This window comes from Saccopteryx leptura, chromosome 2, assembly GCF_036850995.1.
Source record: "Saccopteryx leptura isolate mSacLep1 chromosome 2, mSacLep1_pri_phased_curated, whole genome shotgun sequence".
NCBI lineage: Eukaryota > Metazoa > Chordata > Mammalia > Chiroptera > Emballonuridae > Saccopteryx > Saccopteryx leptura.
The window spans coordinates 354,191,663-354,217,889 of NC_089504.1; the positions used below are offsets into that span (position 1 = coordinate 354,191,663).

Consider the following 26,227-nt stretch of genomic DNA (forward strand, 5'->3'; position numbering starts at 1 on the left):
CTTCTTAAGATATTTTTTCAGCACCACACACTTCCTGCTGCCTTTTTGGGATGCTTGTTGACATAAATATTAGATCTGCTGTCATTGTCTGTTCATTACTTGGGACAATTTCAGTTGATCTATGTTCCAGTTCACTGATTATTTCCACTGTCATCCCCATTTGCTGTTGAGTTCATTCTGTAATTATTTTAAAATTTCAGTTATTATATTTTTAAATTCTAAAATTACCATTTGACTCTTCATATCTTGTGGTTCTTTACCAAGACTTCTGTTTCCACTTTTTTTCAAGAGTGTTTGCAGTTGCTTGTTGAAGTGTTTGTGTCAGAGCTCCTATAAAAACTCAGATATAATGGTTAAATACAAAAGAAAAAGAAATCTCAGATAATTTCAGCATCTGTGTCCTCGTGATATCAACATCTGTTGATTTATCTTCTTTTGCTATTTGAAATGTTCCAAGTTCTTCAGGTGTCTAGTAAGTTTGGATTGTGTATTGGACATTTTGAACGTTATGGCGTACCTGCTCTTATTGAAATCCTATTGAGAATGTTGATATTTTGACATTAGTAGACAAACAGCCTTGTTAAGTTCATGCTGCAGTTTTTATTTTTTTTTTATTTTTATTTTTCTGAAGCTGGAAACGGGAAGAGACAGTCAGACAGACTCCCGCATGCGCCCGACTGGGATCCACCTGGCATGCCCACTAGGGGTGACGCTCTGCCCACCAGGAGGCGATGCTCTGCCCCTCCGGGGCGTCTCTCTGTCGCGACCAGAGCCACTCTAGTGCCTGGGGCAGAGGCCAAGGAGCCATCCCCAGTGCCCGGGCCATCTTTGCTCCAATAGAGCCTTGGCTGCGGGAGGGGAAGAGAGAGACAGAGAGGAAGGAGAGGGGGAGGGGTGGAGAAGCAGATGGGCGCTTCTCCTGTGTGCCCTGGCCAGGAATCGAACCCAGGACTTCTGCACGCCAGGCCGACGCTCTACCACTGAGCCAACTGGCCAGGGCGTACTGCAGTTTTAACCTGCCTTCTGTGTAGTGCGGTTCTGTGCAGCCTAGTTTTCAGAGCCTCTGCAGTGCTATGCAGCTCTGTCTCACATGTACATCACTCAGCGGTCCGTCTTACATCTGGACGGCAGGCTGTGTGCTCAGTCCTCACGTCTTTGGCACCCAGGATTTCACAGACAACTTTATGAGTTTGTTTCCCCAAGTTTGTCCCTCTTGGTGGTTTCTCTGGTACTTTGCCTTCCTGGGACTCCTTTTCTTGGTGGCCCAGTCAGAAATGTGTGGTTTGCTATGCCACGCATTTTCTTCACTGTGCTGGTGTCTGGGAGCCAATGGCAGGAGAGAGAGGAGAAAAGAAACAAGGGAGGCTCACCCCATCCTCTTGGGATCACAGTCCTACTACCTGCTGAAGAGCAAGGCTCCCCTCACTCAGAGTTAGTTCTAAACCCCCACAGGTCCCTGTTACCCCGATGTCACCTCGGGATTGCCGAGGGTCAGGGGTATGAGAGCAGAGAAGATGAGAAAGGTGGGTGAGGGGTCAGCACTCTCTGAGCACACTGCCCCTTGGGGGAGAACGAGGGGGCTTCTCCTAGTGCTCGGTCTGTCCTCACCGCCCACTCTTGGGTCTGAGGGTACATCCCATTCAGGGTAGGGAATAAGGAGAGAAAAGAACGATCAGTTCACCCATGAATTCAGTGAGACTCAAGTTCTTGTCTTCTTTCCAAGTCACCTGCAACTGTTTACTTTTTAGTCCTCAAGTATTAGCCCCACATATTCACTCCGTCCAGGGTTTCTGGTTGCATTTAGTGGGAGAGACAGGATGCAGTCTGTTTACTCCATCTTACCCAGAACCAGAACCAGAACCCTCCCGTCCTTGCTATCCTCTACTCTGCATCACCTCTCGTCCCTCAGGGGATGGTGGCGAGGTGGCGACTGTCCGGGAGAGTGGACGGCTCTGCTTTGCCTGGTCTGGGACTCACGCCCTGGAGTCTCGGGCTGCCGTGGCCTGGACGGTGCTGTCTTGACTGCCTTCGCTATCTGGGCATCATGACCTGGTGGGCCCTGAACCAGATGGAATTTTTTTTTTTTTTTTTTTTTCATTTTTCTGAAGCTGGAAACAGGGAGAGACAGTCAGACAGACTCCCGCATGCGCCCGACCGGGATCCACCCGGCACGCCCACCAGGGGGCGACGCTCTGCCCACCAGGGGGCGATGCTCTGCCCATCCTGGGCGTCGCCATGTTGCGACCAGAGCCACTCTAGCGCCTGAGGCAGAGGCCACAGAGCCATCCCCAGCGCCCGGGCCATCTTTGCTCCAGTGGAGCCTTGGCTGCGGGAGGGGAAGAGAGAGACAGAGAGGAAAGCGCGGCGGAGGGGTGGAGAAGCAAATGGGCGCTTCTCCTGTGTGCCCTGGCCGGGAATCAAACCCGGGTCCTCCGCATGCTAGGCCGACGCTCTACCGCTGAGCCAACCGGCCAGGGCCCAGATGGAATTGTTTTGTAAAATTAATACTTTTGCCGAGTTTGAAGGTGCATTTTACGTTTCATTTTTAGACCAGGAAAGGTCATCTTCCGTTGTGCGTTTGTGTTCTCACTGTGGTAATCATGCTGTGTTTACACTATCCTAGGTTTGTGTTCTCACTGGGGTAATCATGCTGTGTTTACACTATCCTAGGTTTGTGTTCTCACTGTGGTAATCATGCTGTGTTTACACTCTCCTAGGTTTGCCGAGAGGACCAGCCAGCCCCTCACCCCTGATGATACCTACGAGAGTGTAAGTAACAAGCCTGTCCCTGGCAGTGCGCCCAGCCAGGCTATCCTGGTAAAAAGGGTCTCCTGGTGGTTAATTCTAATGATTGCCTCAGCCTCTCTTTGTATTGATGATAGAGTAAAACAGCCCTTGTTGGGACTTTTCCTTACTGTCTTTTACATCTTTTATTTTTTTTTTTTAATTATAGTTGACATACAATATATTAGTTTCAGGTGTACAACATAGTAATTACCAGTCATTTAACTTACAGGATGATCACCCTGATTAGTCCCACTCCTATCTGACACGTCCATAGTTATTACACTATTGTTGACTGTGGTCTCTATGCTGTTTTACATCCCTATGCCCGTTTTTTATTTTTATTTTTATTTGATTTTTAAATTTTTTTTGCATTTTTCCGAAGCTGGAAATGGGGAGGCAGTCAGACTCCCGCATGCGCCCGACCGGCATGCCCACCAGGGGGCGATGCTCTGCCCCTTTGGGGCGTCGCTCTGTTGCATCCAGAGCCATCTTAGCGCCTGAAGCAGAGGCCACAGAGCCATCCCCAGCGCCCGGACCATCTTTGCTCCAATGGAGCCTCGGCTGCGGGAGGGGAAGAGAGAGACAGAGAGGAAGGAGAGGGGGAGGGGTGGAGAAGCAGATGGGCGCCTCTCCTATGTGCCCTGGCCGGGAATCGACCTGGGACTTCCGCACGCCAGGCTGACTGACACTCTACCACTGAGCCAACCGGCCAGGGCCCCATGCCCGTTTTTGTAACTGGCCATCGTACTTCTCAGTCCCTTCCCCTTTTCCTTTGTCTCCCTAAACCCCTTTCCCTCTGGCAACCCTCAAAATGTTCTCTGTTTCTCTGTTTATTATTTAGAATCCACATAGAGGTGAAATCATACTGCATTTGTCTTTTTCTGTCTGACTAAAGGAAGTGATAAAGAAGTGGTGGTACATATATACAGTGGAATTTTACTCAGTCTTAAAAAAGAATGAAATCTTGACATTTGAGACAACAGGGTTGGCCCTAGAGGGTCGTATGCCAAGTGAAATAATTCAAACAGAGAAAGACTTTTAAATCTTTTTTTTTTTTTTTTTTTGTATTTTTCTGGAGAAGCAGGGAGGCAGTCAGACTCCCGCATGTGCCCGTCCAGGATCCACCTGGCATGCCCACCAGAGGGCGATGCTCGGCCCATCTGTGGTGTTGCTCCATTACAACCTGAGCCATTCTAGCTCCTAAGGCGGAGGCCATGGAGCCATCCTCAGTGCCTGGGCCAACTTTGCTCTAATGGAGCCTTGGCTGTGGGAGGGGAAGAGAAAGGGAGGAAGGAGAGGGGGAAGGGTGGAGAAGCCGATGGGCACTTCTCCTGTGTGCCCTGGCTGGGAATCGAACCCGGGATTTCCACATGCCGGGCCGACACTCTACTGCCGTGCCAACTGGCCAGGGCCAGTCTTTGAAATCTTTTAAGATAAACAAGTTGAGTCTCCCTTCTGTTAGCAAGGTGAGCAAGGGCCAGAATTCCTTCCGTGTTGTTCATATCAGCTGTTTCTACTTCTTTCCTCCCATCCTCTGTGACTGGCTTCACACGGCCTCCCGCCCTGACCCCTCCATCCTCTCAGTGAGGGCAGCAGTGGCCCCCACGTTACCCAGCCCAGCACTGCTGTTTTCAGCCCGCCTCCTACCTGATGTATCAGCAGCGAGTGACAAAATCAGTCACTTCCTCCTTTTTGCACATGTGGCTTTCAGGCACCCCTCACTTCTGGTTCTTTCTTAGTCTCACTTCTACTTCTGTCTCCTTTGCTGGCCCCTCCTCCTCACCTGGCCTTTCAGTGTTGGAGACCCCACAGCTCAGGCTTCTGACTTCGCTGTCTGTGTTCCTTCTTCTGTGGCCCTTTGGTCTCCTGCCTTGAAATAGCACTCAAATTCTGACCGCTTACGGTTGGCACCTGCAGCCCTTCCCTCCCCTAGCCCAGAACCCGTCTTCCCCTTCCACGTGCCGTCTCTCTCACTTCCCAGCGGGCTCCCCGCCTGCCCCTCCTGCAGCCCATTCCCTCCCCTAGCCCAGAACCTGTGTCCCCCTTCCACATGCCGTCTCTCTCTCACCTCCCAGCGGGCTCCCCGCCTGCCCTTCCTGCAGCCCTTCCCTCCCCTAGCCCAGAACCCGTCTTCCCCTTCCACGTGCCGTCTCTCTCACTTCCCAGTGGGCTTCCCGCCTGCCCCTCCTGCAGCCCTTCCCTCCCCTAGCCCAGAACCTGTGTCTCCCCTTCCACGTGCCGTCTCTCTCACTTCCCAGCGGGCTCCCCGCCTGCCCCTCCTGCAGCCCTTCCCCCTTCAGTACATGACGCCCCCGTTTCAGGTGCTCAGGTCCCAACCTGGGAAACTAGTGCCTGACCCTCTACCTTGGTACTTTCTACCTTCAAAATATATCCACCACCAGCCAGGTAGTGCGGTGGTCTCCCCGAGGAGACCTGCTGCAGCCTTCCCCCCCTTCCCCACCCCCACTCCCACCCAGTCTGTTCTCAAAACAGAAACCAGAGCAATCGTTAAAAAGTAGAGTCAGATGATAGCATTCACCACTTATCTCAGGGATCGGGAACCTATGGCTCGCGAGCCAGATGTGGCTTTTCTGATGGCTGCATCTGGCTCGCAGACAAATCTTTAATAAAAAAAATGTTAAAAATATAAAACATTCTCATTACAATCCATTCATTTCCTACCGCTCATGTTCATGGTTGCGGGTGGCTGGAGCCAATCACAGCTGTCCTCCGGGACAACACCAAATTTTTATTGGATAATGCATAACATACACGGGTCGTTGTATGGCATTCATGGAATTACATTTTAAAATATGTGGTGGTCATGGCTCTCTCAGCCAAAATAGTTCCCGACTCCTGCCTTATTTTGCTCTACGCCCACCCATGATTTTCTTCCTCACTCCACCTTACTCAGCAAAAGCTTGAAATGCTGATCTGACTCCCCCCACCCCCACCCCTCACCCCTGCCTCAGAGCACGTGACCTGTGTGTCCCCGCAGGTCATCACAGGGCCCACTCCAGTCAGAGCTCTGCTCTCTGCGGGCAGTGGTAAGGCATCCCCTGACCACTACGATCACAGCGGTCCCCGCCCCACCTACCCTGGCCCCTTTCTTGTCCCCGTGACCCTGCTTTTTTTCAGAGTCCTTGCCACCTGACGTCTGTGTACATCTGTGGACTGTCTGCTTCATGAGGAGAGGGATTTGGCCTGTCTCAGTTATATTTCGATGTATGGCACCTGGCAGCTAGTAGGTACCCAGGACATTTTTGTGCAACAGAGAAGGAAAATTTCAAGAAAGATCTAACTAAGACTTTTAATCTTGGTTAGTCTCTGAAAATGCCAGCACTTTATGCCTTTCTACAGGGTCAAGATGTATGTTTTGCTGATTAAGGCTGAGATTTGATATTTAGTGTGAAACAGAATTTGGGTTGAGCTCTAGATTCCCGCTTTTGTTTTTTTAAGCAACATTTTTCATTTTACATGGTCAATAAGGGGCAGTGAGCATGAAGCCAGACAGAAAAGCAGTACATTTTGTAAGTGTTTATTAACTAAAAAACTAAAGTAGGCGCTGGCTGGATGGTTCAGTTGCATAGTGTCATCCCAGTGCATCGAGGCCACGGGTTTGATCCCTGATCAGGATACGAACGAGAAGCAGTTAGTTAAGTTCACAACTAAATGGAACAACTAAGTGGAATGAGTTCATGCTTCTCTGTCTCTTTCTCCCTTCCTCTCTCTCTCAAATCAAGGGAAAAATTAAAAAACAAACAAACAGCTAAAGCAATAGTTCATAATTCCTAATTCTTGTCCAGTTGAAAGTAAATGGTTCTTGAAATAGTGCCACTTGGAAGCCTAGGCCTCTGAATAATAAAAAAGGAAAACTTACTGTAGGACATTTGTTTGAATGTGCACTCTGCTTTTTTCAGTTCCCGGAATATTCCAACGCAGCCGTCCTGCAGCCCGTGAGCCTCCAGCCCGGGAGCCTGCAGCCCGTGAGCCTCCGGACCGTCCCCGCCACACCGCCGCACCAGGGCCTGCCCGCCTTGCCCGGCAACCACCCAGGTACCTCACACCCTGCCATTTGCATCGAATAAGCAACAATGGGGAGAATACAGGAGTCTGCAGAGACTTATTGGTAATTGACAATAAACGGAGAGGAAAAATGAGTTTATTTGCATTTTTAAGTTCCATGAAGTAAATGTAGGGCAAATACTATTATGACTGACATTAGGAAACTGTAAAAATGTTTGTGTTGCACTAAATGTTATATTTTAAACACTGAGGGTAAATGAACCTTTAGCTGAAGTTTGAATCTTTTTTTCTGTTTTGAAAGAGAGACAGGAAGGGAGAGAGATGAGAAGCATCAACTCATAGCTGCGGCACCTTAGTTGTTCATTGATTGCTTTTCATATGTGCCTTGACCGGGGGGCTACAGCAGACCGAGTGACCCCTTGCTCAAATTGGCAACCTTGGGCTCAAGCCAACGACCTTGGGCTTTAAGCCAGTGACCTTTGGGCTCAAGCCAGCAATCCTACATTCAAGCCGGATGAACCCACGCTCAAGCTGGCAACCTTGGGGTCCCAGGTCAACGCTCTGTCTACTGTGCCACCACCAGTCAGGCTGAATCTTTTTGATGTATAGATTTATTGCACATGGGAGTGGCATTAGGACACCACTGTATTTGTTTCTGGTTGTCAGTGTTTGTTAGGATCTTGTTTGAAGCATAAACAGAATACTAGTTGTGCACATATCCTTGAAAAGCATGCTTGTGTGTTTACTGCCCTATTTATGTATTTGCCTAAAGCGCTGATGAAGAATGATCTCCAGCCGCCCAATTACTACGAAGTAATGGAGTTTGATCCCTTAGCTCCGGCTCTCACTACAGAGTAAGTCATTCACAGAATGATTGATATTTTTTTTTTTTTTGTCGGGGCTCCCTTTGGTAGCAGCACTAACAGGGCTTGCTTATAGATTTAACTGAGTTTAGATCTTGGCAAAAGTTGATGACTTATTAAAAACGACTTACAAGGTTTTACGGCAGCTGGTGCTCTTAACGGTCTTACGTTCTCGGCCCCGTGACTGAAGAATGAAGACGCGGGGCTTGCACATTAAGGATTAACCGAAACCTCATACGCGCCAGCGGAGTCCTCGTGGGTGCCTGGGCAGAAGGTCTGGTCCTCGCCTGCCCGAGATTCAGAAACTGTGTCACTGATTAATGACATAGTAGCATCACGTTGATGGGGTATTTCAGGTGTTCTTTGGTTCCTAATCCCCAAAAAGCTCCTGTAAGAACCTGTTTTTAGTCTTCACTACATATAACAACAGTGTACTTAAAATGGATCAATGGAGGATTCGTGTAAAAATTACTTAACTTGAAATCCTCCAAGTATTATTATTTTATGATTTCCTATTGGTCAAGTGTATATAAACATTTCTGAGACAGTAGGCTCATTAGAGCTTTAATATACTTTGATAGACTGAAGTTTACCCCCAAAGTTGTTAACAACGATGAAAGCAAGTTTATGGAAATCACTGTTCAGAAACTGCGAGCTGTATCTCTGCCGATAGCCATGTTTGGTTTGACCTGTGCAGAATTCAAAACACGCAGTTAAAAATTAATTGCCAACAGTTAGACACCGGGGTATTGCAAAAAAATGCTGGGACCCCTGGATTCTTCTAGATGCCGTGCTTGCGTTTTTACATGCCGGCCATGGGCTGGGGCTGGGATGTTGCTGCCCTAAGGTTCAGCAGGCTCTGCAGCCAACTGGCCCCACCCCACCCCGACTCCTGTCACCTGGCCCCCGGCCTCCATTTGACCTGCCTGGAAGGTGGAGGCATTTGAGGTTTGGACCGTTGGTTTAAACCCTCAGTGTAGTGATCCATTTTGGAATAATTAATGGATAAATCTTAATAGACTTGGGTGTTTGTTAAATATTTTTTCCTAACAGGAGTTGAGATTTCCATAGGTCATTCTGTCTGATAAATTTCCCTAGGTCATATATCACTGAATGTATTAGTGGTTTAAGGAATTAGAAATTGGTTAAACTATGTATGCTATCTGGAAACTGAACTTTTTAAAAAAAAATCAGTCTCTGCATCCAAATAGAAACCAGACAACTTTATTATATCCCACTTAATTATGATGTAAGTAGACTGGCCGTGCACAAGATTTAGATGAAACGTAGTAAAAAGCTGGGGAAGCGAGGCTTGAGAATTCTCTACTACTGTGGTCCATCCTTGCTGGTGGGTAAGAGCGTCTCCGTTCCTTTGAAAGTGTCAAATCCAGGAAACTTCTAAGGAAAAGCACAAAATCTTCCAGAGAAGTTTTGGAATTTTCACATCACTGGTTGCCCATGAACCCCAGGTTAAGAATTTCAGGACAATGAGCACAGTATTTTTGAGGACATGTAGATACACACACGAGTCACTCATTTGCCAAATGCATTGAACATTGATTGTGTGAGCGGGACCTAAATGATCACGTGAACAAGAGCCATGCGCCCTGTTCTCACAGAGGTTAAATCTAGTGTGGAGGTAGAAATTAAATTAGCAGCAAATGTGTTATTTATGATGGGTCAATGGTGTGAAAGGATATGGTGACCTGACACTGTCCTACAGGAGGATTAAAGAAAGCCTGAGGAAGTGGCACTCAAGCGGAGACTGCAGTTTAGTCAAATGACAAGTTGGGGAATCAGTGTCCCAGGCCCAAGGAAGAGCTGGCACGAAGAGCCCGAGGAGAGGTCTGGCACGTGCAGGAGATGGGAAAGCCAGAGAGGAGAGCCAGGAGAACAGGGCCCAGTTCTCAGATGCGGCAACTGCAGTTTGGAAACCAAAAGGCGGGGAGTGCAGGACTGTGATGAACATCACTGAGGATGAGGAAGATGGAGACTGAAAACCAGATAGTGGGTTAAGTAGCAAGAAATCATTGGTGATTTAGTAAAAGCCATGTTGGTAGAGGGATTGGGACAGAAGCCAGGGCTCAGAGCGTTGATCAGGAACAAGACAGTACGGGCAGAGGATACCCAACATTGAAACAGGAGGGGAAGCTGGGGAGTGTTCTGGCAGCTAGAGTGACTGCTGATCCCTCTGGGCAGGCTTGGAACCAGGGACTGTTGTTGATGCTGGAGCGGCTGGGAATGCAAGCCAGGGGGGAGGGGAGCGGGGGGGGGGGGGGGGGGGGGGGGGGGGGGGGGGGGGGGGGGGAGAAGGGAGGAGGGGAGCGAGGGGGGAAGGGAGGAGGGGGGAGGGGAGCGAGGCGGGAGCGGCAGGCAGGGAGAGGTTACAGACTGGGTCCAGCAAGGGGGCGCTGGAGGAGGGGTTTGAGAAGCCAGGGCTCCACAGGATCACAGAAGTGGATGATGGCACAGAGGAACCAGCCTTGAAGGTTCTGTGGTGGGAAGATGAGGGAGTCTCCATATCAAGGCATGTCATTTATTAAGAAGTGAGGTTTCTGACTCAAAGAGTGAGAGGAGGGAATTCGGAGACTTGAGGAGAATGAAGGGGGCTGAGATAGTTTTGTGGAAAATGAAGACAAAATTTATCAGGTAAACTTTTTAAAATATCTAGACCATGCTGGGGTTTCATGATTCTGATGACCAAGCCTTCATAGTGATGTGGTTTTTATAAGATTTTTCTTCAGCCGTATGTTATTATGTTGTGTATATGAATGTTAGGTTTATAGATGTATTTTCTAGCCACAGACATATAACACATATATATATAAAGAACTGAATGAAGGATGTCACAGAAAAATTATTATATGTTATATATAAAGTACGAGATGACATTTATAAGCTAAAGGTGGCTCAGGAGTTTGGACTGGAATAACATAGGTTAAATAAGCTGAAATCAAGCCTAACCGGGCGGTACCACAGTGGATAGAGCATTGGACTGGGATGCAGAGGACTCAGGTTCGAGACCCCGAGGTCGCCAGCTTGAGCGCAGGCTCATCTGGCTTGAGCAAAAAGCTCACCAGCTTGAGCCCAAGGTCGCTGGCTTGAGCAAGGGGTTACTCGGTCTGCTGAAGGCCTGCGGTCAAGGCACATATGAGAAAGCAATCAATGAACAACTAAGGTGTCGCAACAAAAAACTGATGATTGATGCTTCTCATCTCTCTCCGTTCCTGTCTGTCTGTCCCTATCTATCCCTCTCTCTGATTCTCTCTGTCCCTGTAAAAAAAAAAAAAGAAAAAAAAAGCTGAAATCAATATATCTTTTAAATGTTTTGAAACCAGGAAAAGCTGAACAATTTTTCTTTTAAAACAGAGAGCAGCCCTGGCAGGTTGGCTCAGCGGTAGAGCGTCGGCCTAGCGTGCGGAGGACCCGGGTTCGATTCCCGGCCAGGGCACACAGGAGAAGCGCCCATTTGCTTCTCCACCCCTCCGCCGCGCCTTCCTCTCTGTCTCTCTCTTCCCCTCCTGAAGCCAAGGCTCCATTGGAGCAAAGATGGCCCGGTCGCTGGGGATGGCTCTGTGGCCTCCGCCCCAGGCGCTAGAGTGGCTCTGGTCGCAACATGCGACGCCCAGGATGGGCAGAGCATCGCCCCCTGGTGGGCAGAGCTCGCCCCTGGTGGGCGTGCCGGGTGGATCCCAGTCGGGCGCATGCGGGAGTCTGTCTGACTGTCTCTCCCTGTTTCCAGCTTCAGAAAAAATGCAAAAAAAATAAAAATAAAAAAAAAATAAAACAGAGAGCAAACGGTCCAAAATTTAGCCATATTTTTCATTAAATCACAATGAAAATGAAGTATGTAATATACATATTTTTAAGACAATGGCAATTGCAGCGTTAGGATCTAAGAAAGCTATGGTAAGCGTCCGGGCAGAGTTTTGTTCTTATTCTGATACAGCCTGAACAGCCGGTGCTTTGAAACTGACGTCCCCCCCTTTGCCATGGTGGCTTGTTTGTTTCAGACCTATTTATGAAGAAGTTGACGTTCAGCACCGCAGAGGCACTGAAAATCATAGTGACTCTTGAGGTAAAGGCTTCAACTTACACAACCTTCATTCCACATTCAGGATTTGTGTGATTATCGCTTTTTCTACTTAGTATTTATATTTTATAAGGGCCATCTGAGTCTGACACTTTGATGAGTGAAATATTATATAGGTTCCTCCAAATCAAATTCAAATGAACTATTTTTTGTTCACTAATGAAATACACTCTTTGCGACCTTGTTAATTAAAAAATAAATCTTGGGAATGCAGAAGTTGGTTTATGTATAGAAATATTGATGCCAACAAGAACAGCTGATGAATAAAACGTTCTTGGCACTGGAATCAGACATCTGTCTGTTATACGCAGTTAACACCCGTTCGCTGGGACTGGTGAACCCTTTCGCTGTTAGCCCAGATAGGTCGGGCTTATTTCCATCAGCTGGACTAGGCACCCCATTTCTTTATTAATGGATGCATGGCCGCTAAGAGCCCATTACCCTTATTTACCGTGACCCTCACGCTCCCCTCTCCGTGGAAATGGCGCCTTCCCCCTTCCTTCCTAGCAGGTGGCTCGCTAGTTACAAGGCCGGGGGAGAGCCGGAGAGGATGGTGACGGCTGACTGTCTTCTCTCCGCTCCAGGTGGAAGGCAGCGACCAGCTCACTAGCTGCAGTAGGAGTAGCAACTCTAAAAGGTCCAGCATTGAGGCCCAGAAGACAAGACGCATCCAAACCACGGTGGAACATTTCTCCTCCGCAATAGTGCAATTTAACAGAAGAGGAACAGTTCCGGTAACATTTACAGCTCAAGCTTTATCCCGAAAGTACTTGGCTGTAATATATGTTCACTTAAAACTTCAACAGAAGAAACATTCAGTGTTCTGAGGCCGGCCAGAGCGTCTGTGTTTCCCAGGCTTTCCTGCATGGAGAAGTTATCACGCAGCTGTGATGAGGAGATGAAGATCGTGTCATCACAAAGTAACTGAACAGATGTAGCAAGAAATGTGAGAAACTAAGTCTGTGATTCAGGAGGACGTGCCAGTGCCTTCATTCAACTCAAGTCAAACGTAAAAGTCAACTTGTACTTCTTTGTAAATACTATTCATGTTTAGGTTTAGGAGTTGTACAAACCTTAGTATTGTGGTGTGTATTTCAGGTCACTAGACGCCGCATCAAGTTGCCTTTAAATATGATTCTTTTTAATACTAGATGTTCCCTCCTTTTTCTATTTGGAACAAAGACTACTGGAAAACATTCAGGATAATTTATGTACTTGTTTATGTCATAAATTACAATGACAGATAAATTACTATTAAAACAATTTAATACATCTTTTGTACAGAGTTGGTTCATTGCAGAATGTCTGCAGTCAGTGATCTGCGCACGTCCCACACTGACGGCCTAACATTCAGGGACTTGGAATTATCGCAGGGAATACCAGAAGCCTAGGAGACACTTGCATTTCATTTCACTTCCACGATCCTAAAATTTCGAAGTACTTTTTCAGTGCTGTGAATGTAAATGGCCCTGGACCTTAAAGGAGAAACAGTCACATCTGAAATCAGAGTATCATCTCTGGGCAAACTGTGAGGGCTTAGTGATTCCTCTTCCATTTTGAGCTTTTAAAAATAGCGACTGTACACAGCGAAAAAAGTAATAACTGTTTTAGAAATATAGTCAATAAAGGCCTAAGACAATACTGGGTCGGGCATTAAAAAAGAAATTATTGCTACAAGCACAAATGCTAATAATTTAGAAAGTGACCAGTGAATTAAGCTGAGCCATCGTTTTATACTTGCATATTTAAGAAACAAAGCCGTTTCTTTGAACAGGTTTTGAACAGTCATACATTCTAAATAGGCATGTGGATTCCTATGATAAAAAGCTATTCTCTCGATTTTTAAGTAGGGCAAATCAGTTGCGGAGTAAACATCAGTATGTAATATTTAAAATAGAACACATAAAAGAGAACGGAATACATTGTAGAATACTTCTCTTCCGAGAAGACAAGATGCATGATTTTTCAAAAATCACCAGTTTGAAGCCTGACTAGTGCCGACCTAACTATAGCCCGGCACTGGCAACCTGTGACCCTCCTTTGCTTCGAAGAAAGTGTAGGAAAGAGTGATGAGGTCCACATTCACCATTCTGGGGTCCTCGGCAAATTCAGGATCGATGTAGAAAAACACTGGCATATCTACTTCCTCTTGTGGGTTCAGCCTTTGTTCCTCAAAACAGAAGCACTAGAAGTTACAGAGAGGTATTCGTTTATTAATACTTCTGTTCCATGACCTGTAATAGAAACTGATGAGGTTCTACTTGGCTTTAATAGGCACACTTTTAAACACAATCTTTAAGTTCTGTGATAGGGTAACAGTATCTATCTCAGATTGAGTTCTGCTTTAAGGATGGATGGAGAATCAAAAATTCTTCTCATATTAAAAACAGATTTCCATTTGATTTGGCTCTAAACCGCTGCATAGCCGTTACAAGCAATGAAAAAAATAGTTTGAGGTTTAGAAGAAATGAGTTTTCAGAAATCAGTATCTACTAAAACACTGCAATAACTTGAGTATTAAATGGTTTTATGTACTTTTATCATATTCCATAGTTTGCATTTAGTTGTACCTGTATCTTATTGAAGTACTGTCCTGCTTCAAATGGTACTACGTTGTATGTAGAAATTCCGATGACTGGCTTATCAGTAGGATTCTTAGCTTTATAAAACGCCAGTGCAGTCTCTCCAGGCACTACCTGTTAAAAAAAATATATAAATGATCAAAACTAAATCTCACACAGCTCCTTCCCCACTAAGTCCATCATATTATTTCTCTTATCCATCAGGTAATAATACCTAATCAAAACTAATGTTACAGTTGGCAAAATAGTGCATACTACCCAGGAACATCTGATTTTCAAATTGTATTCGTACATATCAGTGAGGAACTGGTGCTCTATCATGAATACTTAGTTATGGTTATAAACTGTCTTCTTGTATATAGTATTTGAAGTCTTCGAGCAATAATCTGCAAATTAAAATGTTTCCAAGGACAAGCCAAGCCTAATTTCTTAACATTCCTAAATATCATATAATTAATTAAAATTCTTTTAGGTTATTAACATTAAACTCAGCTTAGAGTAAATTAAACTCATAACCAGAGTAAAACTGAATAAGGCTTTCTTTTAATTGAACTTTTTATTAACCAAAAATAACTAATTTGAGAGAATAACAGATAAATTGAGAGATTAAAAATAAATCAGTTTCTGTCACTTGTCCCAATTCAACCACTGATACCTTGTATACTATTATGTGACTGGAACTAATATTCAAAAGCATAACCTATAAAATCCTCCATCATCAAAGAGATTCTGTCATGCTTACTAACCTGGGAAAGCACTAATAATGGTTTTCCAATAAAAGGAAGAATGACACTTTTCTGGATATTCCTCAATTCATGAGATAATTTCAATTAAATTCGTCAAGATCTTAGAAAACCTGCAAAGTACAGTCCTTCTGAAGTAGAATAAGACTAGTATGATTTTGCCTAAGGTTCTCAGATTTATGTTTTAAGGAACAGTGATAATTTTGATTGAATTACTTTTCACTGTACGCCATGATTTTCAACACTTTTCCTATCCAATCATTTATACTTGAGGGAAAGTCCACGGTATAGAATAGCTACTTCTCTCAAGATTAGACCAGAGAACTTCCCGGTGAACTCTTAATACGATTCTAATAAAAACATCACATTTTCCTTTGTTCCGAACTGATTTTTACTATAGTACCATGTAACTCAAGCATATTCTGTTATATTACCTGTAAGGCACTGTCAAAAAGTAATCTGTTGGAATAAAATAATTATAGTGATGGAGTATCAGTATTTTGAAATTAAGTTTAAATGAATGTTTCCTAAATTGTGAAACAGCTTAAGTGACAAAAGAAATTTTTACAGTGAAAAAAGTGATCAGTTAGCCTGACATGTGGTGGTGCAGTGGGATAAAGTGTCGACCTGGGACACTGAGGTCCCCAGTTCGAAACCCTGGGCTTGCCTGGTCAAGGCACATATGGGAGTTGATGCTTCCTGCTCCTCCCTCTTCTCTATCTCCTTCTTTCCCTCTTTCCCCCCCTCCTCTGAAAATCGAATAAAGTCTTTAAAAAAAAAAGAAAATGACTTAAAAAAAAAGTGCTCTTTTAGTAAGTGCTATAATCACGCACATATATTTCCGTTTGCTGAGGCCGGAAGTTCCACTGGAGGCTGGCATGCACATCTGCATTAAAGGTGACTTTAATGATGCGGTCCCTAACAGGCACCATGTTTTCGATCTGGTCTGCTGCATGGCCGGCTGCTACTGAGCCTCCAAGGCCAGTCGCCTAGAAAGAAAAAGTGTAATACATTCAATATTACTTTTAGGTGACGATCCATGTATTGGATAAAAACAGTTTAAAAAACAATGCAGGAACTAAGTTTATAACTATCACTGACCGTCTCCTATGTGACAATGGTTTTACCACTTTTGTTGTGTCAAGGGGCCTGTATCTGTTCGAGTACTATTTTTTTTCAGTAATCACTCGGTTATGTGGCATGGTCAAAGATGACTCATTTGGAAGAGAGCAGACTCTCCACTGTTAATACAGCTTAGAATATTTGGCTTTTCATTAAACATACTTTATTGCTGGTATTTCATGTCAACTATTAAAAGACAAAATTTACCCACAATCCTGTCATTTCGGTAAAACTATTTAAATTGTTCCATTTCTCACATTCCTGTGGGTCCTTTTCCGTCCCATCACTTGGGCAGCTCCGGTTAGTTCGCAGCTTCACTCCTGTAAGCTGCTCTTCTCCAGCAGTGAGGATCTTCCCGTGTTGGACAGGACTTTGCCATTGTTTTCTGTACTTTCGGGGTAGTACAGCTTTTACAGATATCCCTCAGAGAACTTGATCCCTTGGGCTACCGAATCGACTAACCCTAAAGCCCCCGATAATCTGCACACGACACTTCTTCCCTCTCTTCGCTGCCATGACTTCCTTTATCATCAGAGATGCTTAACAAAACAATCTTTACTTCCAGGTCATCCCTCTCCTGAGGCATGAGGTTGCCAGAATTCTGGTCTCCGGATTAATCTGTTACTATACTAGGAAAAAAAAATACCAAATTTGAGGCTAGGGGAAGGCTCACAGCAAAATATAGTACTGCTTTCTCAGCTAGCTTCACTCAATTGCCATGCAAGATTATTGAATGATACAACCCAAAACTATGCAAGCCTTATCCTTAAGGGACAAGTATATTCTTCTGCCCAAGAGGGCTAGAATGCTTAAGTTTTAGGCTATAACTGCTTTTCCTGAAGAATCTGAGTCATTTGAATAAAGGTTCCTCAATGTATTCTTTCTGACAGGTAGTCTTGGAATACAGATTGTTTCAAGTTGTAAGTCTGATGATTACAGAAAATATGTCCTGGTCTCTGGTCTAGTTCTGCCACTACTTAGCTCCAAGAACTAAATAAATCTTACTCTCCTTGGCCTACATTTTCCATATTCATAAAATAAGATTGCTGTATTAAGTGGTTTATATAACCCTTTATTTTTGCCTCTACTGTTCTGAATCCACAAGTGAAAGACATTGGAGCACATCACTACTTAACATCAGACTGTGATTTAAGTTCAAGATCACAAATGACAACTTTTTATTTTTCTACCCTGCACTTACTCGCCTGTGCACAAAATATTGTCATTTACTCAGTTTGGGGCAAGATTTCTCAACCTAGTCACTAATGACATTTTGGGTTGGATCATTCTTTTTGCTTTTTCTGGAGGGGGGAGGGTTGTCCTATTTCATGTCAGACGTTGAGCAGCATCCCTAGCCTCTATCCACCAGGTAACAGCAGCACCCTCCACCTGATCTCCCAAGTTGTGACAATCAAAAAATGTCTTCAGACATTGGTAAATATTCCCTGAGGAATAAAACTGACTAAACCCACCCCACATCCGCGGCGGTCTATACCCTTTTTTGGGATTCAGTTCCACTTATTTCACTACCAACTGGTGGTGATTCATGCTCGGTCCGGGCTGGCCACTGATGAAAACCAATTCACATCTACACTCATCCTCCAGAAATCAAGTGATCGCACTTTCCCAGATAAATGCTGACATTAGGAGACTTAAAACGCCCTTTTGACTTCTGTTTAAGTCATTCTAAAAAATAAAGGCAAGTTAACATCCTTAAGCTCATGGGAAGTAAGCCAGGCATTAATACCACAGGAATCCAAGATTCTGAGGCATCTTGAAACTATTTCTAACGCATGACTCCCGCTCCAAGAACATTCTGATTTAATTGGTTAGGGATGTAATCTGGGTGTCAGGGTTTTAAAAAGCTCACCAGGTGATTCCCATGTACAACAAAGTGTCAAACACCTACTGAGGAACTCAATATGTACCTCTGAATTGTGGCATATTTTTTGAACAAATTCCTGGCCCCTACCCTGACCTGCTAATCAGAATGACTGAGGGGAGAAGAGCCCCGACCATGTTTAGTTAAGAAGCTACCCTGGTGAGCCTACTGCCCAGCCAAAGCAGCAAACTACTACTTAAGAACTAAGAAGAACATAGTATATAAAATAGGTGAAGTTTGCCTTTCCCAGTGGTTCTCAAAACACCAGTTTGCATCCAAATCGGCTAGAGGACTTCCTAAAATAGATTGCTGGGTCCTGCCCCCTGAGTTCCTGACTCAACAGTTCAGGAGTTGGGCCCTAGAAATTACACGCAAGTCCCCAGGCGATGTTGACGCTGCTGGTCCACCACTGCATCCTGGACCACACTTGGAGAACGATCAAGCTCCTGATCTATCAGGGAGCCCAGGATAAGCACATCGCACTTATCTATGTATTAACGGGGGTGGGGTCCTTAAAGGCCTAACTCATGCCTCTGAGCGTGGATAAAAAGCTACTCCCAAGGTAAGCACAAGTAACAAGCATATTCCCATTTCCAGGCTTAACTTTCGCACACCAGCCATGTGATCCACGCAATAAATGTGTTCATGTGGATCACAGTTTAAGAGCGGGTATGTGTGTGAGCAGCAGGAGTGAGGCGATTGCTGGAATCCCGCGTGCAGGCTGCGGGTGGACCTTGCGGATCAGGTGTAGGTCAGGCACGTCACTTTGCAGCGTGGCTGCTATAAGCACCATCCCTACAGAGGGTTAGCTTCTCCCTGCAGCTCTGCCGCTAACTCTTTGGGTGACCTTGGACAAGTCGCCTTTTGGAGCCCGTTTCCTCTTTGGGGCGATCATCTCGGACGTCCCTGCCCACACCGCACCGCCCAGCGGGCAGAGCCGGCCCCTACCTGGCAGTAGAGCCGATAAAGGGGCACGGCGGCGTAGGACGCCCCCAGCATGCCCACGGCGACCGCGGCCACGTACGTGAGGACGGTCTTGTTCCGCCGCCGCCATTCCTCCTCCTGCGCGCGCGTGTACGGGTTCGTGCTCTTCGGCCGCCGCGCCGGCTGCACGGCCGGGTCTCGGGCCAGGCTCGGACGCCCCCAGGTGCCCAGCCCCCTCTCAGCACCCCCTGCCCCATTCCTCCCCGGCCTGAGACACTGCTCTACCCTCCCAGTCCCCGCGAAGCTGGAAGGGGGCCCAGGGGGCCTCCAGCGCCAGCCACAAAAAGCGACGCGCCTCCATTCCGGACGCCAGAGCCCTCCCATTGCTCCGGGAAAGAACGCCCGCCTGTCATCAGCCGGAGGTAAGGTCTCGCGAGCTCTACTCTATCTCGCGATATCTGAGTTGAGCCTGTCGCTACCTTGGCTACCAGGCTCTTTCGGGAGGCTACGCTTGAAGTCGAGCTACGGCGGCCGGGTTGCCAGGTTACGGGTAAGTTCGCGTTTTGCTTCAGGACTGTTCCTCCCACTTTGCTTCCCTTCGGTACCTACTTAGCTTACTTTTAGGAAAAAGCCTTTCATTTCTCGGCGTGCATTCGTCATCACTTGGGTTTGTGTCCCTGATCTTCCTGAACTCCATCAGCCTTTGTCTCGACCTAGCGGCCCCCAGCGGCCGTTGTCCCGCGGTCCTTGTACCTGGGGTACTCTGGCTGCCCGCCTGCTACTTATTGCCCTAGATCTGAGCTCCACCTGTCCTAGGAAACTTTCCTCTGCTAACTAATCGCAGCGCACTTGAACACTCACCTGTGCATTTTCTCAGCCCCTGGGAATCGGCTTCCACGGCTCTGATACCCCTTAACTACTTGCCCGGTGAAAATCACCGCTTGCGGAGCGGGAGATTCGCTTTCAATCGGAAGTTTGTTTCGAGGAGAGTGACCAGGATATGAGGACCACTTAAGGGAGGACTGGAGGAAATGGGCATGTTCATTTTGGAAAGGACACGTGTTGGGGATGTAGGAGTCTTCTTCAGTCATCCCCTAGGACAAACTAGGATCGGGGCAGGGGGTGCGGGGGGAACGCAGAGCCGATTTTGCTGCAATGGAAGGAAGCATCCTCCTAGGAACGTTTAAGTAATGGTTAAGCGATCAGATTCAGAGGTTAGGCCAGTTATTTGATCTCTCTGAGACTTGACCTTATTTATAAAATGAGAGTTATAATAGTCAGAATATGCATGTAAAGTGAGTTTCACAGTGCCTGAGACATAGTCAGAAATTAGTAAATGTTAGGCTTTCTTTCTGATGGCCAGAGCTGCCTGAGAAGTGACATGATTTTAAGATATTCAACATTTCTTTTATCTCACTCATACTGTGGGCCAGACCTTGTTCAACGTACCGGAGCTACAGGACAGAGAAAGGTCAAAACAGATCACTTCTGTAATGGCGAGTACTTTCTTCTGATAGCTCAGAATATAATCAAATAATAGGTACGTAAATAAGGGAATTTCACTAAGAATCTGTACAGTGAAGACAATGGAATAAAATAGTGTGATTTTTTTTTTCTTTCAAGAGTAAAATTTTTATTTTAAGGAACTTCATGCTGCACATTTTCAAAGAGAGCCACCTAAGAAAACCAAAATGTTATCCTCCCTTCATCCAAGAAGTAAGAAGGGCATAAAATTTCTTTTTAAATCATGACACTTGGAACTGTAGCACCAGCATCCAAAATGAGGGAAAAAAGGCATTTACTATAGAGTTCCGATTTCCTGGGTTGGGGTTCTCCCCATGTGGTATGAATATTTCATATTTCAATTAATATGACCAAAACAGGAAAAAACAAAAAACAAAACTACCTAGTGGTTGCTGAAAAGGGAGGTTACTCTCTTGTCTTCTGTGCAGGCATTCCTGGAAAACTTGCTGGAAAAGTTGACTGACATTATCTTTTTATACTTTTTTCAACAACAATAATCGTAAACTTTCCAATGTCTACATCTTGGGGATTCAAGTCTTCCACTTTCTTGCTTGGATGTGCCTTTGGTGTTGGTAAGGTCGTGGTCTGCTTTTTGCTTTCTTGTTGGAATGGTCATTAATCATGTAGGTCACCTGCCGGTGGTGAAGGGGCCTGAGGAGCCAGGTGTTACACTCAGCACTGCTCTCTCTGTTGGGTGTCCAGGGCAGGGCTCTTCCACGGGGCTTCCCCTGCCTTGGTCTCTTTGCCATCTTGTGAAGGGACATTAGGAGGAAGGGGATGACACCAATAGTTGTAGGGGCGCCGGTATCCACCAAGGCGAGCTGATGGCTGGTTTGGACCACTGGCCTCTTGTTGATTCTCTGTATGTCCGCCTCTCCTGCAGCTGCGGCAGGTCGTGGGCGAGGAGGTCCCCTGCGGTACCGTGAAAGATTAGTTGGATTTCGACGACCCGGTCCCTGGAGTTGAGCTCCCTCTGGGACCCCATCCTTCATCTCTCCAATCTCACCAGCTCTGCGGGGAGGTGTCTGGCGTGTGCTGTAGTAGCCACGTCTGTAAGGGCGCTGGTAGGCAGCGTAGCGGCTCCCGTCCACGGGGCCTCGGGCTGGGGCGGTCACGCTGGCTGCTCCGTCTCCCTCCTCTCCTCCACCCGCATCAGACGCTGCCGCTTCCCCATCTCCCGCCCCGTGCAGATATTTCCGTGGGTGGTGGTCTTGATGGCAGTCTGATGTACAAACACATGCTCTTGGGTGTCATTTCGATTTATAAATCCGTACCCTTATCTGCCTTGGAACCAGTTGACAGTGCCTAGGACTCCGGTGGCGAGAACGGCGTTCTCCGCGTCTTCCCAGCCCGCGGGGGCTGCGGGGGCGGGGCCAGGGGCCCCGGGGACTTCCGGTGACCCGGGCGGCGGCGCTGGGGCCCGGGCCTGGGTCGCGCCGCCGCCCACGGGGCGCTTGGCTGCAGGGTCCTGGGGGACCGCGGCGGCCGCCTGCCCCGGAGCGTGCGGCAGGGTGATGGAGGTGGCCGCCGCCTCGGCCGCCCCGCTCCTCCCGCCTCCTTTGCTCTGTCTCGGGCACCGCGGCGGCGATTGATCAGAGGCGAGCGCGGCTGGTGGTCGCGGCGGCCGGGTTTGCTATCGCGGAGGCCGGTGCGGATGTCGCGGCGCCTCCCGCAGCGGGACGGCCGGGTGGGGTCTCGCCGCGGAGGAGGCTCGAGCTCTGGGGCTGCCCTCTTCGATGATAACAGTGTGCTTTTAAATGATCAAAAGAAGGAGGTGTAAAGTCAAGTCTAACTGAAGATGTGACATTGAAGCCTAGTCCTAAATGATGATTAAGAACTATCTATACAATGACAATTCCCAGCCCTGCAAAAGCCCAGAGGCAAGAATGAGCCAGATACATTGAACAAAAAGGAAGCCAGTAGAGGGATTGCTGGGTCATATGGTAGTTCTATTTTTAGTTTTTTGAGAAACTATCATACTTTCTTCCATAATGGTTGTATTACTTTACATTCCCACCAACAGTGGATGAGGGTTCCTTTTTCTCCACAGCCTCTCCAACACTTGCTATTACCTGTCTTGTTGATAATAGCTAATCTAACAGGTGTGAGGTGGTATCTCATTGTAGTTTTAATTTGCATCTCTCTAATATCATCTTTCATAATAATATATGAAAAGATGCTCATCTAATGAAGATGAGCATCTTTTCATATATATGTGGGTCATTTGTAGGGGGGCAGGGAGGAGAGGGGGGAGGGGAGGGGCACAAAGAAAACTAGATAGAAGGTAACAGAAGACAATTTGACTTTGGGTGATGGGTATGCAACATAATTAAATGTCAAAATAACCTGGAGATGTTTTCTCTGAACATATGTACCCTGATTTATTAATGTCACCCCATTAAAATTAATTAGAAATAAAAAAAGGCTGCCAGTGTGTTCCGAGCACAGAGAGCAGGGAGGAAAGTGGTAGGAATCCGGGTCAAAGCACGTGTGCAGGGGCCCAGTGATAACAGAGCCTTTTAAGCGTGTCCAAGGGTTTGGGTTTTATTCTAAAATTAATAGGAAGCTGTTGGTGAATTTGAAGCATACAAGTGATACGATCTGATCCACATTTTTCTTGTTTATGTGGTAGAGAATGGATTAAAGGGAAGGGGGCGGGGCAAAAATGGAAGTAGGCACTTGCACTAGTCCAGGTGACTGACGATGGTTACCTTGAGTGAGTAATTCATTAACTTGTGATCAGAAGGCCAATAAAATCCAAGCACCTTCTGACTCTTTTCTCCTCTGGCACACAAATCTCAAGATTCTATGATTCTACACGTTTATTTGTGTTGTTTCCATGAGAATGTTTGAAAATCCTGTTCATCTCTGTCTCCCTTAGTTCTTATTCCAGATTGTCAGCTCTTACAGGACAAGATCTGTCATATTTTAAATTGCTGACAGCATAGACTCAAACTCCATGCAAATGTTACTGTCACTGAGAGCAAGAGTACATTGCCTCCAACATCTGTCTAGTCTAGGCAACCCTTTCATGTAGTAAAGGTAGTCAGTAGTACATATAAATGTCAGTCACAGTGTCTTCGTCTTGGGTTCTGCTTTTTTATTGTGTTTTGTAATTGTGAGTGAAACGATTTCTTTCCAAAGTACAGTAATCTTGATAGTAATAAAGTGTTGGCTGCAATTTCTGTGTGTCTGAGTCTGCTCGTGATAATGCATAAATCATTATGATAATTAATGCTAAATAATGGAATGGGAGCACCCCAACCAAGCCAAGGCTAGTCCAACCCAGTTCTGCCCTTACCGGTGTTGGTTACAAACTTAAAATATCAGAGGCCAGACTGAGATTTACAACTTGACACCTTTAATTTGTAATGTCATTCTTCTGCAGTAAATAATTAGCCCTGTGAACTCTTTCTAGTTAGCTGTGTCTAATTTTACATCGTAGGTAAAATAGGTTTTTTGTTTGTTTTAATACAAATCACTTTTGGGATGGGAATGCAAAATGATGAAGGTGGAAAAGAAAGAAAAAAGAAATTTTGATAGCCACACAATCTTTTCTTATCTGATTATTGTTTTTCAGACTTTTTGAAGACTTAAGGATTAAAAAGATGTGATATTTTTTAAATTAGGTTTCTGATTATTTTTTGCATTTTAAATGGATAGTATAAATTAAGGAAATTGCACTTTAAATCTTTGTACATTAGTCACTGAGCTGTATTTCTGAACTGTCTAATAAAGTTACTGGGTTCACATGACAGTATGAAATACTTAACAATCTCGCCGTACAAATAGCTGTTTATTTGATAGCAATACATTACACTATTTTCTCTGTACTGAAAAGAGGAAGAGCCATGCATTTGAATAAATAGTAAGAACAAGTTAAGTATAATTTGTTTGAGACTAGGCTAGACCATCCTTGTTTCCCAATTAAATTAGTTCACCCTGACAGCTTGAAGGAGCCTCCGTAAGTCTTGACAGCCTAGTTTGTAATTCCCGGCATCTTCCTTTAAGCCACATGTCTCAGGGTCTACTCCAGTTAAAAGATTTTGGATAAGTTTATATGACGGATAGATAAGATAAAATGAAAACAGAATTCATTCCTCAGTAGAAGGCATTTATTTTTTTTCAATTAACGTTTATCAAGATCAAAGTCAGCTTCATGGGAGTATGACCTATGCAGCTGTACAAGGCTCTGTTTTAAAAAGGGCCCCTGGCTTAGTTGGACCCAGTACAAAGTGGTTTAATGCTCTGTTGTCAGCATCTTGGAATAATGTTTTTCTTTAAAACAGGGGGCCTTGTATTTTCCTTTTGTACTGGCCTCAATATACATATTATATCCTAAATGAACTGATTGATATTCTTTTTTTTTTCTTCTTTTTTTTTTTTACAGAGATAGAGAGTCAGAGAGAGGGATAGATAAGGACAGACAGACAGGAACGGAGAGAGATGAGAAGCATCAATCATCAGTTTTTCATTGCGACACCTTAGTTGTTCATTAATTGCTTTCTCATATGTGCCTTGACCGTGGGCCTTCAGCAGACCGAGTGACCCCTTGCTCAAGCCAGTGACCTTGGGTCCAAGCTGATGAGCTTTGCTTAACCCAGAGGAGCCCACGCTCAAGCTGGTGACATTGGGGTCTTGAACCTGGGTCCTCTGCATCCCAGTCCGACACTTTATCCATTGCGCCACCACCTGGTCAGGCTGATTGATATTCTGATGTAATTCTGGCTAAAGCACAGACAACTTGTATGGAATAAACAGAGGTTAATGGGAAGGAATAAAAAGGCAAATTCAGGTCTCCTGAGGAGGTAAGGTTGTATGCAATAAGATGAAGCAAAAATCCAAACTCCTTTCCATGACCCATAAGACCCTCGTTAATCTGGACCCTGCCTACTTCTCCACCTTCATCTCCAGTCTATCTCTGCTTGCATTCACCATGCCCTGGCCACACTTCTTTCTGTCTGTAAAGATCCCAGATTTAGGCCCTGGCCGGTTTACTCAGTGGTAGGGCATCAGCCCAGCATGTGGATGTCCCCAGTTTGATTTTTGGTCAGAGTACACAGGAGAAGTGACCATCTACTTCTCCAGCCCTCCCCCTTCTCTCTCTCTCTCTCCCTCCCTCCCTCCCTCCCTCCCTCCTTCCCTCCCTCCCGCAGCCATGGCTCTGTTGCTGTGGGAGCAATGGCCCCAGATGGGCAGAGCATTGCCCCCTAGTGGGCTTGCCAGGTGGATCCCTGTCGGGGCACATGTGGGAGTCTCTCTGTCTCTCCTCCTTTCACTAAAAAAAAAATTAAAAAAAAATTCCCACATTTATTTTGCTGCCTTGAGGCCTTTTCTCTTCCTAGAATACTTTGTCCCTCAGGTTTTCTCCTGGCTGACCTACTATTTGGAGCTTGGCTGAAACACCACTAGTCAATCTAAATTGGCACTCCTCTGTCCAATCATATTTGATCATATCACCTGTTGGTATCTAGAAGTTATTTCATTTTGCTAGTTCCCTTTTTTTTTTTTATTGTTTTTCTCCCAACACTAGAATGGGAATACTGTAAAAGCAAGGACCTCAGATTGTTCAGTTGTAATAACACATGCCCGTGCTGAGTAAATGTCTGCTGGGCGAATGCATGAATGTGGCAAGCAGAGAGGAGTCAGACAGACAGTAAGGAAACTTCTTAGAGCCGTGA

The 26,227-nt window shown here is 45.9% G+C and overlaps 3 protein-coding genes and 1 pseudogene across 7 annotated transcripts in view; 2 read left to right on the forward strand and 2 right to left on the reverse strand.

Moving 5' to 3' along the window:
- The window catches only part of TOM1L1 (target of myb1 like 1 membrane trafficking protein), a 55,738-nt gene extending 43,171 nt beyond the window's left edge, over positions 1 to 12,567 (forward strand). The window contains exons 12-16 of the mRNA XM_066364621.1: positions 2,718 to 2,769; positions 6,708 to 6,843; positions 7,586 to 7,667; positions 11,690 to 11,754; positions 12,354 to 12,567. Coding sequence (XP_066220718.1) covers positions 2,718 to 2,769; positions 6,708 to 6,843; positions 7,586 to 7,667; positions 11,690 to 11,753 — 334 coding nt within the window. The 3' untranslated portion in view covers position 11,754; positions 12,354 to 12,567. The remainder of the gene's footprint in view (positions 1 to 2,717; positions 2,770 to 6,707; positions 6,844 to 7,585; positions 7,668 to 11,689; positions 11,755 to 12,353) is intronic.
- Positions 12,568 to 13,013: 446 nt separating this feature from the next.
- Positions 13,014 to 19,443, reverse strand: COX11 (cytochrome c oxidase copper chaperone COX11). Of its 2 annotated transcripts, none has more exons than XM_066364622.1 (4): positions 19,047 to 19,443; positions 15,928 to 16,083; positions 14,340 to 14,465; positions 13,014 to 13,954 (listed from the first exon to the last, which is right to left on the reverse strand). In XM_066364622.1, exons 1-4 carry the CDS (start codon positions 19,404 to 19,406, stop codon positions 13,772 to 13,774), a joined length of 825 nt encoding a protein of 274 aa, XP_066220719.1. In that variant the 5' UTR covers positions 19,407 to 19,443; the 3' UTR covers positions 13,014 to 13,771. The 2 variants fall into 2 exon arrangements, with proteins under 2 accessions (XP_066220719.1, XP_066220720.1); XM_066364623.1 differs by having other exon boundaries at positions 13,870 to 14,003.
- Positions 19,444 to 19,475: 32 nt separating this feature from the next.
- Positions 19,476 to 26,227, forward strand: part of STXBP4 (syntaxin binding protein 4) — a 175,778-nt gene continuing 169,026 nt past the window's right edge. For 2 of the 4 annotated variants that reach the window (XM_066364616.1, XM_066364620.1), the window contains exon 1: positions 19,498 to 19,572. The gene's annotated coding sequence lies outside the window, so the exon portion shown is untranslated. Of the gene's footprint in view, positions 19,573 to 21,107; positions 21,119 to 26,227 lie in introns of those variants that run through there. The other 2 variants (XM_066364617.1, XM_066364618.1) reach the window with 2 other exon arrangements.
- LOC136392364 (Y-box-binding protein 3 pseudogene) lies at positions 20,670 to 26,001 on the reverse strand (annotated as a pseudogene).